Source organism: Benincasa hispida, chromosome 8 (genome assembly GCF_009727055.1).
Source record: "Benincasa hispida cultivar B227 chromosome 8, ASM972705v1, whole genome shotgun sequence".
NCBI classification, from domain to species: Eukaryota; Viridiplantae; Streptophyta; class Magnoliopsida; order Cucurbitales; family Cucurbitaceae; genus Benincasa; species Benincasa hispida.
The window spans coordinates 44,947,421-44,958,974 of record NC_052356.1 but is presented as its reverse complement, the minus strand read 5'-3'; the positions used below and the strand labels follow the sequence as shown (position 1 = coordinate 44,958,974).

Genomic DNA, 11,554 nt, shown 5'->3' with positions numbered 1-11,554 from the left:
GAGCACAAGGCGTTTTGGGTAGTTAAGAAATTAAACATGAACTTGGATGCCGCAAGCGCTCAACGCAAACTTCAGCTCAACGAGCTCGAGAAGTGGCGATTGAACGCATACGAAAACAACAAGCTGTACAAAGAAAAGACAAAGCGTTGGCATGACCAACGCATCAGTAAGAAAGAACTTGTTGTTGTCCAAAAAGTTATATTGTTCAATTCACATCTACGTTTGTTTCCAGGAAAACTAAAATCCAGGTGGTCAGGACCCTTTATCATTAAGACAATCTTTCCATATGGATCTGTGGAAATAACGTGAGAAGATGGCACCAACGCATTCAAAGTAAACGGCCAGAGAGTGAAACCTTACTTTGAAGATGGACTGGAACGCCAAAAGTCATCTCTCGCACTACGCGAAGCCAATTAAGGCTCGCGACGAAGTATCCCTGCGTTTGCATCGCCATATATTCCAAGGACACATCCTCTATTCTTATCTTTTTGTATTCTGTATTTTGCGATACGTTTGAGTTTGTTGATTTATTTGTTTGGTTTAAGATTGTTCTTTGTTTTTGCTTTTATAAAAGTTGGAAACTTGTTTGTTTTTCTTTAAAAGTTGTGTATAATCGAGTTAGGAATAACGGGCGTGTTAGACGCAAGTCTAACGCATGGCCCAGTTGAGGGGACGCGTCTCGAGAACACAAAAACACTCGAGTATTTAGAAAACCGAGATGTACCTTCAGCTTTACATTTATTACAAACGTCAGGCGCCGCCTGACATTAGCCACTAACCCTCTCTCTCAGCCTATAAAATGACCCAACGATTCAAAGCCTTTTTCTTCTTCATTTTCACTCTCGAGTTCTCTGAAACAAAAGAAAGAAAGAAAAAAAAACCTCTCCATCTCCCTCGCTTCTGATTCGCTCGAGCTTCTTCGGCCACAATGTCGCCCGGCTCAGATAGCCAGAACCAGACCATGAGCTTTGGGAATGACTCACCGATAACTTCTTTTTCCTCATTCTCTTTTTTTATTTCACCTTCTATGAGCCCTAGAAAAACCACTAAAACCCTCACCCAAACCAAACTCACATATGGCGAAGCCACCTCTTCCCAGCGGCCGCCTGTTTCGAAACCTTCCACAACCCCCACAAAACTCGCTTTCAAAGCCTCCAAAGCTATCGTTACCCCTCCAACCAAGATCCTTCAACCTAAACCTAAAACCCCTCAACCAAAACCCAAAACGACCCCCAAGCCAAGGGCCAAGACACCTGCAAAACTAAGGATGCGTCCGTCATTTATGGCCGCCTCCAAACCCTACACTAAGCCTGCCTCACCACCAGTCATCCCTAACATCACTATAGTGGGTGCAACACATAATCCACTCCCAGCCTACGTCCACAACGCACCATCACCAGTGGTGCATCCACCACCTCCACTTTCTATTGAGCCCTTGGCCACCATTTATCCAGTGGAATCAGACGCGTCGAGCCAACCACCTCATTCGTCCATCCTCATATCTTCCCTTGGGATGCCTCATATCCCAGTGGGTAGCCCTTCATTTATTCCACCCATACCACCCTCTGACAGTCCTGCATCAGAGCGCAATCTTGAAGAGTTGGCAGAATTGGCTCGACTGGACGAGCAAGAAGTTTTGGTGCGATCTTGGCGTCCCTCAATCAAAGCCAAGAGGAAGAGCAGGTGATGCGTTTAGACCCACCTAACGCATCACTTGAGTTAGACGAAACGGAGCGGTATGCTATGATGCTTGAAGAGGAATTAGAAGAAGAAGAAAGGGAAGAAGAAAATAGAGAAAGGAGAATTAGCCCTAACGCATCTCAACCACGCCTATCCGACGCGAATGAAGGGCCTTTAAAATAAAAAAGAGTAACAAGAAAAAGAAGATTGATATTTGAGGAAGAAGAAGATGGGCAATCTGCATCCGGACCTGAGGATGCAACGCATGAAAACAGCTCAAGGCACGACGCACTAGAGCAGGAATTGGAAAACTACCAGCCCGCAAGGCAAGGGCAAAGGAAGACGGATCTCCAAGAGGAATTGAAGAATAAATTGAGAGAACTGGCAAGGGAAGCAAAAGAGCATGCAGCAGGAAAATGCAAGGTAACCGACGCGTTACCTAAGAAGACCTCGGGAAGAAAGCGTCAATTTAGTGACATACTCGTAGAAAAGTGCTTCTTTCCCGAACGCCACCCACTGCCAATTTACATAACTGAGACAATAAACGCTTTGGGGTGGAATTAGTTCTGCGTTGGGCACACCCGTATTTGGCCCAACCTCATCCGCATGTTCTACAACAGTGAGTTTGATATGGAGAAGAACACAGCTTTTGTTGATGGGGTGTTAGTACGTTTCTCAGCTGACACAAAATAAATGAAGTGTTCACATTGACAGTAATTCGGACGCGAAAGGAAACGCATCTTGGAGGCAGGCTACGCCCAAGCCAGTTAGAAGATGCGTTAAGACCGGTAGCAAACCTGGAAAAAATGGCAACATCCGGAGAAAACAGGGTAAAATGTTAGCTTCCAGGAATTTAAATCAGACGTGAATTTGTTGGTATTACTTGATCAACGGAGCATAATGCCTACCAATGCAAATGATGAGACATTATCAAAGGAACACGTCCTGGCTACCTATCAGTGCATCCCTTTGGATGTTGGAAGAATTATAAGGGATCAGATCAAAGCCGTCAAGACTAAGCCACGAGGGCAACTCTACTTTCCATGGTTATCTGTGCACCTATGCGAATGCGAGGGGCATCCCTCTGGGGGATGATCATGAAGATATCGATGGCTTGATAGACATAAAGTTAGTAAGGCATTTACTTCGCGGTTTGCCGCATCAACTGGCTTACATACCAAGGAAGTGGCAACCAAGCCTCGATCATCCAAACGCGCCCCAAAAAGAAGACGCGTCCAGATTATGTAACACAACGATGAGCTTCAGAGCATGAAAAACATGAATTGGAGCTTGAACTTCCGGTGAAGAAGCACAACCACCCCTCAATCTTACTTTCCATGACTCACCATTGGCCCCGCCAGAAGGGAGTCCTGATCAAACGCACCAAGAACTAACTCATATAGATCAGGACATCCCTTATTCCCTTCCTTCGCCCCAACCAAGTCCAATTCCCAACTTTATGCCTCCTCCAATAATTTTTGAGCCAACTGGGCTAAGGTCAAGCAACGCAGCAAATTTTGAAAACCCAGTTGGAAGAAATGAAGAATCAACACCACCTCAACGCAGTGCAGACTTAGAAGAGTTGAAAACTTTTATCGGTGATCAGCTCAGACCACTGGCCGCATCTATCGAAGGTCTTCAGCAACAGAATCGGGTTCTAAGGGATTATCTAAGGCAGCAAACAAGACGTATGCAAGACCAATTTGTTTACACAGCACAATACATCAATCAGGTCTTGGTTGGAATGTTTGCTCTGCCTCCACTACCTGCCCATCTTAGAAACCCCTTGCGTTTCATGGATGAAGACCCTGAAGAAGAACGCAGAGATGATGCGCCAGCACAATAGAGTTTTGGGGTGTTCGATTATTTTTATTTTGATTTAATTGTTCTTTTGTATCTACTTGACTTGTTTGTTTACTTCATGTGAATTTATGAAAATGAATGAGAAATTCCTATCATTTTGTTCCTTGCGTTTGACCTTGGAATACTTGATTTTTATTCTTTAGATATTTTCTAAGTCTTGTGCTGTACCTGACCTCAATGATATCAACTATATGAAATCCATAAGTATAGAGTAGGCGTTAGGAAAATCAACAAGGCCTGAACTTCTCTAAAAAGGTTATGTTTACTTTCTAACATGTGCAAACTTTAAGTCTTAAACTCCTTTCAGACTCTCAAGGCCTTTTTGAAATTTTATTTCTCTTTTAGCAATGAGGATTTAGCTCGTCTCCAAATTTGGGATGAGTAGCTCATATCCAAATTTAGGGATGAGGGAAATCCGAGTTAAGATGCATCAAATGGGTACATCACAAATAAAAGGGAACAAAATAAGAAAAATGTTAAACGCAACTCCTCTATCATTACTTCAAAAAAAAAACCTTAAAATGGCATGAGTTTAGTTGGAACAGGCACTTAGCCGTAGTTGGATGCTTGCATGACACCCGTGGGGGCAAGCCAAAACGAAGTTAAGTCTCCTAGACCAACACGTCCCATATAACTCCTCTATCTAGTCTGAAGAAATTATATCTTGAAATGCATGAATATTAGATATGAGTTTAGTTGTTAAGGGTTTTCACCCGTAGTTGGATGCTCGCATGACACCTGTGGGGACAAGCCAAAGCGAAAGTGGGATACCTGGAACAACGCATGGGTAAGTAAGTTCATAATTTTTTTTCTTTTTATCCGACATTTATTGTAAAAAGAGCATCTAACGCATTGCTGGTTTAAAAAAAAGGGGGGAATGTTTTGAGAAATGAAAGGAGTTGTGATAAAAGGCCTACTATACCTGAAACTAAATGTTAGTCCTTTTAGAAAAGAGTCAAGCTGAGTTATATTTTCCAAACTCTTATCTCAAGCTTATGACTGAATATGATGAGAGGCGAACTCCGCACACTTAAGACAAAGGAGATGACAAATAATTATTTTGGAATGCTTGAGGACAAGCATTGTTCAAATTTGGGGGTGGTGATAACTTGTAGAAATACAAGTTATTTTTGCTCTTAAGTTGGAACAACTAAGGTTTTTAATGATAGATTCTCCTCATCTTTTAGAAGAAACACATGGATCTATTCAAACATTAGCAAACTCATGCAAAAAAAGTTTTATTGCTAAATATCGCGGCACTAACACATTGTATTGCAGGATTTCAATGCAAGGATTAATGCTAACGCATTAGACAAGTGCCGCAGGAAAAGCTCTAACGCATGGGCCATGCGTCGGAGGGAGTTCAACGTAGAAAAGATTCATTGCTCCAAGCTAATTGTGTCACATCACCACTTGCAAGTATGGGCACTTACAGCAGGCGGCATCTGAAAAGCTTCCATGCAGCAGGCGGCGTCTGAAAAGCTTCCGAGAGTCAGGTAGCTAATTAGGGCATGGACTTTAATGCTGACTAGGACATGGACTTTAATGCTGCCCATTCACCCCGTGGATGTGACCAACGCCTATAAATAGATGAAGTACCTCTAGAGTTAAAAAGTTCGGAAATTATAAAGATCCTTATTCTCTATATATTGTAGTCATAATCCTAGTTCTGTAGAGGCTGTTTGTGGTGCTAAACGATCAGAAGGGTTGAGAACCACCACCACCGCCAGTCAGGGAGCGGAGGAAGCTAATCTTGAGAAAGACACTTCATCCAATTTCTAAACAAGTGATTGTACACAATGAGATTGAGCCAAAGAAATACAAGAGATTGTATTCTTTGGCTTGACTCAGTTTCCTTCTTCTCATTTATCACTTTCATTCCATTTGATTAAATATTGTTTTTGTAAAGACTCCTTGTTTCTTTATAAAATTCATATGTTTGATCCATCATACTTGCCATTGTTTATTTCTTGTTTATGTTGAATGCATTAATACTTTATGCACAACTTCATTCTGAAGCTCAAGCCAACTTGACAAATTGGCAAAAGCATCTTTAACTTAGATTGTTTGAAAGAATAACTAAGCTGCATTAAGTAGGACGCCTAGTACAGCTAGAGATAGACTTACTGGTGTCTATTGCATTTTGTGTTAGATGCATGCATCCTAGAGATAGGCTTTATATGTTATTCGCATTGAAAAATGTTGAATGAAGTCTGACGCATAAACAAAAGATAAGCAAACCATCCTATCTCATTCACATCACATCCTAGTTGTGTACACTCGTCTTAGACCAACGCGTCCACTTACATTAAACTCCATTCTCACATGATCCATCACTAACTACTCAACTCTTTTGCATCTCTTGCACAGGCACAACAATTTAGTGTAAATAATACATTTCTCACATTCATTTAGGAAAACCCCTACAGTAGATACAATGCAAGGTCTGCGTTTGGTTAACTGAATCCCTGAGTTCGACCCTGGACTTACTAGGAACCTAAATTAGATTTATACTTGGATCTGGTTTAGAAAAACTTGAATGTCATTATTAGGAGTTGTGTGCGTTCTGTGCATATATCTAATGCCTAACGTGTTACAATGATTTAAACGCATCGAAGTATAGATGCATCAGTTATACTTGGAACTTATTTCTTCAATATATTTTATATAATACACTCCTAGAGAAAATCACGATAGCAACAAACAAGATGTACTAGGGCCTGTATGTATGAAGGCGATGCATACCTAAAGGGTGCTCAAGTGAACGAAAGAGGTGCACGCTCAATGGGTTATGTGTATATGAAAGAGGTATATACATAACCATGTGTATGAAAGAGGTGCACATCCCTACATTCATAGAGAAGACCTAGGGTGTATGAAAGTGATGCATTCCCAGAGGGTTCAATGTATATGAAAGAGATATACATCAGACCTAATGTGTGTAAAAGTGTCACACGTCTAAGGGAAAGGTAAAAGAGTGAACCAGTTAATAGAAATCTTCTGATCCTACTAGTATAGAGTTTCAGCTATTGTAGCATTCATTAGACATAAATGCTTAGCCTGACCCCGATGGTGGGGTTACTTACTGAGTATTTTATACTCATTCTTTCTTACGTTATGTTTTTCAGGTAAGAGCAAGGATGTACCGGCGGGTGATAGAAGAAATTTGTGACCGTGCCATTGGGACCAAAGAAATGCTTGTGCTCACGTTTTCATGTTTTAGTATTTTAAAATTCCAGTCTTGATGTGAGAATTTAGAGTTTCATGGTTGAAATTTTTATTTATCATACTTCATGAAATTTATTTTGAAAGATTTTTAGTTATTTGGATGTTACAAAAGTATTTATGTAAATAAATTCGTTTGATTTAATTAAAATTTGTGAGAGAGTCGTTTTGAGGTTTATGCATATATGAAGCAAAGACCTAATGGCAGTTCTAGAAATTCGGGTCGTTACAAGTCTCCTAGAACTTAACTTGCACTCAACAATAAAATCAATTCAAAACAGTCATTGAAGCACAATTTAACATTAATTTTGAATTTATTCGTACAAGAGTGAGTTCAAAGCCCTTCTAACTAAGTCCTAGCAATCTGGAATTGTAAGACCCTAACACTAAATCTAAAGTGGGAGGTTAAATAGATAAGAAAAATCCTAAGTAAGGCTATTGGAGCAAAGAGTGGAAAACATTAATAACTAAATTATCCAAAAAGGTGACCAAAAGACCAAACGCATATGGAAGGCTTAAATATGTTGAATGAAAGAGTGCATGGAGGATGGAAGTAAGAAGACTTGAAAAATGGCCAAGGGCTTGCATACAACAAATGCAAGGGCATGCGTTGGAAGCATGCGTTGAGTGAGCATGCTAGGCGCGCAGGCCATGCGTTGAGGCCAAGCACATAGGTCATACGTCGAGGCCAAGTGCACAGGCCATGCGCCGAGGCCAAGCGCGTAGCCCATACGTCGAGAGCGCCCTACCTATGCATCGAGCAGGCAATCCGGACGCCCATCCTATGCGTCGAGCGCTACCGAGTCTACCGAGCAGCCATGCGCCGATGCTTAATGCCAAGCGCACACCCATGTGGTGAGACATGCCCACGCAGCCGAGCACACCTATACGACCAAGAGCGCCTATGCGACCGAACGCACCTATGCGGCCAAGCGCGTAAGTGCCTAGGCAGCACACGCATGCGTCGATGGTCAGCATCGTGCGTCCATGCTTAGTAGGTCGAGCAAGCACACCTAGCAAGCCATGCATCAAGGGTGAGTGGCCACCCTATGCGTTGGTGATGGTCGACTCATGCGATGGCTAAATGGGACTTTGATGAAGGAAGGGTGAGTTCCTATGTGTTAAGGACAAAAGGTAAGGCTAATTGATGGAAAAACTCCAAGGGAAGATGCCAATAGTTATACGAGCATAAGTCTTAAACAATTTAAGTAGAGAAATATGTTTAAGTATTTAAGTGATTTAGGTGGCAAAAAGAGGATCACACAAAGTTCTAACAGGAGGTGGACAAAGGAGATTTCATGTAATGGAAGTCTTATCACCCTAAGTAGGAGGTGGGTGAAGGAGATTTCATGCAAAAAAGGGAATTTTGGCTGGCAAGCTGAGATGAGAACAACTCAAGGCTAGGCTGGGTAGGCTAATTGTTTACAGCTCCAAAGTGAGACAAATGGGAGTTGAGTTGTCACAAGGGGATGAGTTTGGAATGACTATAAATAGAGGGGTTGGGCGAGAGGGATTTATTCATACCATCACCAAAAATCTTGTGTTGAGAGCATATTTAGAGTGTTACGTTTGAGTAATTAGGCTGCTAAATTAATTGAAGATCAAAAGAAACAAAGGTTGCATTGGTGAGGCATTGAGTCAGCCCAGACGCACAGCCAACCCACACCCTGCGCGCACACCTTACAGCGCTGCGTCCGTCCGTCCACACCCTGTGACGCATCCTGCGCGCTAGCCCAGTGCAGCAACCCCACTGTACGACGCATCACGCCCAGCGCAACAAGCAACCGTGCAACGCACGCCCAACGCGTCAGCCCCCTGTGTGGCACAGCACGCCCACCCTGCCTATTGCCAAATGCCCAGCTGCCTACCACGGTCCAAATAACCTTTAAAGAGGCTAATTTTAGGATTTTGGCTAAATTGGAGTAGGGTAAGCTGGTATTTTCATTATATAATGGTATTTTGGCTATTTTGACATTTCTTATTGATATAACAAGTATTAATTGAGGAATTTTCATTGATATGGAGGAATTCTCAGGAAGGTATTCTCAAGGTGATTTTATTAGAAAAACTTGCTTGCGGTGAGTGTTTACTTAGTTTTATGCGTTAATATGTGGATAAATGCATATGTAAGTGCAAAATGCATGCTTATGATGTTATGTTGTTTGTCATGATATTGTTTGTGAAATTTCTATAGAAACTGAGATTATACCCAGACTACATAAGTTAGCATGCTTAAAAAGGGCACTTGACGGAAAAATATAGTCGGTCTCGGTCGGCGGGAAATAATAGTCGGTGACGACCGACGGGAAATATAGTCAAGTTACCTAAGCATGACTAGCGGAAAAAGAATTGTGGATGTGCATATTGGCGGGAAAAGTGGATTATAGGAAAGTTTCCATAAAAAGTTGTTATGATTGATAATATGTCCATGATATGAACATGCCAAGTATAGCATGGAACTGGAGGATGATGGTTGAATGAATGTACACATGATCATGCATAAATTATACTGGAATTGTGATTATGTGATTGATTTCCCAAAAATATGTTTTGCTATTTTAAAAGCACCACTCACTAGGCTTAGTAGCTCACACTCTTCCAAATGTTTTCTTATATTCCTCCCCCCCTAGGTGGCTAAGCGGAGCGTTCAGGAAGGAGTCTACAAACCACTATAATACTGGGACTTGGTAAATTCTCAGGGCACGGCTCGGATCATGTGATAAAAGAATATAGGAAATTGAACTATATGTATGAAAGATAGATTATTGTAAACATGTTAAAGTCTTTAATAGATAAGGGGGGGAAATGTTAAATTAAAATGTTGTCTTGGAATACTACTGGTGTATCCTCATGCATCCTTCCAAGTCTTGGGGGTTAAGGCTAGGGAGGGGGTGTGACAACTTTCAAAAAGTCTCAATCTGTTTTCCCCTACATAGGTTCATGCACTAACCGTCTAGTGCTAAAAAAAAAAAAAAAATCTAAGTAGTATTATGTCAATTAAGGTACCTGAAATTAAACTCTAGGGCCCTAAACTTGCATTTATTTTACCTAGAGGCATTAATTTTCACACATTACTAGAGGGAACTATACTCACTCTTTTCTCGCAATATCCTAATTAATCATAGTAAAGTTAACTTTTTCGACACATTACAAGTTTAAATTTTCTTTTTCATGATGTTATCTTTTCAATGCAACATTTCATCTGCAGATTTTAAAGTAGGCATATAAATTGTTTTTCTCACGGTATTACATTACAACATATCATACAAGAAATTATCTAATTAGTAGAGCCTTTTAGGGTGACAACAAAAATACAAGCCAAGCAATACAATTCTAAGCATGCAAGACCTATGTAGGCAGACAGAGAACTTAAACGTGCATGAAAGCAATAAAACTTTTTTAAAAAAAGCTAAAGACCATGATTAATCATCTCAAACATCATCAAGCAAGTGAAATCACAAGAGAATGCGTCATCAATTAGTCATATTAATGAACCACACAACTTGAGCAAACATGCATATAAAGCACACAAACAAAGTAGCCCGAGATCAAATGCTCAAGGGCTTCAGCCAAAACACAGACATCTCTACCCCAACTTAAAATCTAATATTGTCCTCAATGTGATAAATAAATAAAGAACATGGACAATTGCAAAGGAAACATAAAACTTCCCTAAAATTGGCACAATGGAAGGCGATGATATCTGGCTCATAAAATAAAATTCTCTTTATCTCCTCATTGAACTACAAAAACCTAAATATCAAAGAAAGCAATAAAAAGGGTAAAGTCTGGCTGCCTCGAGGTAGTGCAATTTTTTAAGGTCGTTATGCTTGACCCGAATCAGCTTTATCATCCATATTCACTATTAACAACCGTGTTAGCATCCCCCACCCACAATTAAGAGGTTGGCCACTAGCTTGAAAAATAACAGAACTAGAAAATGCAAGATGAACGGTAGTGGGAATATCAGAAACAAAATACTTTTCAAACTTTTTTTCGTGCTTAAGAGTTAAGGACCCTTTATCTATATCAATTATAGCTCTAGCACTCCATAATAAGGGTCGACCTAATAGCACAATAATTTTGAAGAAGAGGAGTTAACGCTCATATTAATTACATAAAAATCAAAGGGAAAAGTTACGCATTTGACTCTAAAAAGCATATTTTTAACTAATCTTACTGGCCTAACCAAAGAATGATCAGTTAACTGCACCAAAATATCAGCAGGGTGTAGGATGTGAGACTTTAACTCATAACAAATAGAAGCAAAATGTTTATAGAAAATCCTAGATCTAACATGGCATGCTAAAATTTTCTAGTGCCTATTTGATAGGGCACATAAAACATACCTAGAACCTCCTACTTAACACGTAGATTACTTGCTCCTGTTAAACTTCCTTTTCTTTATTTTCCTTTGATGGAGCTTCAACCCAAACCTTCTTGCCCCTTGTTAGGTATTTAAAGGATATATATTTTCTATGTTAATTCTCCCAAAATAGTGTTGATTATTTGCTTTAATTGCTAATTTTGTAGGTAAAACGGTCCTTGAGGTGTATAGAAGTCATTAAGAGAAAATTGGGCCAAAAAGATTAAAAAAAAAATGACCAAAAAATCAACTAAATTGAAGAGAATAAAATAATTACCAAAATTCCATCAAGTACCATCGAGTACCATCACGTATTCTATATTTTTTTAAATACCATCAAGCATCAAGTAAATGTTATTGAGTAATCGAGTAAGGCCATCGAGTTTTAGCATCATGACCCTAGGAGAGGCATTCCCTTGA

General features: G+C 40.3%; 1 protein-coding gene across 1 annotated transcript; it reads left to right on the top strand.

Annotated features, from left to right (window-relative positions):
* Positions 1-1,027: 1,027 nt before the first annotated feature.
* On the top strand, positions 1,028-1,687 carry LOC120084075 (extensin-like). The gene has a single exon (XM_039039977.1). The coding sequence runs from the start codon at positions 1,028-1,030 to the stop codon at positions 1,685-1,687; it is 660 nt and encodes a 219-aa protein (XP_038895905.1).
* Positions 1,688-11,554: the final 9,867 nt, after the last annotated feature.

Excerpts from the sequence above, each read along its gene's own strand:
- LOC120084075 (XM_039039977.1), top strand. The coding sequence starts at position 1,028 with ATGAGCCCTAGAAAAACCACTAAAACCCTCACCCAAACCAAACTCACA.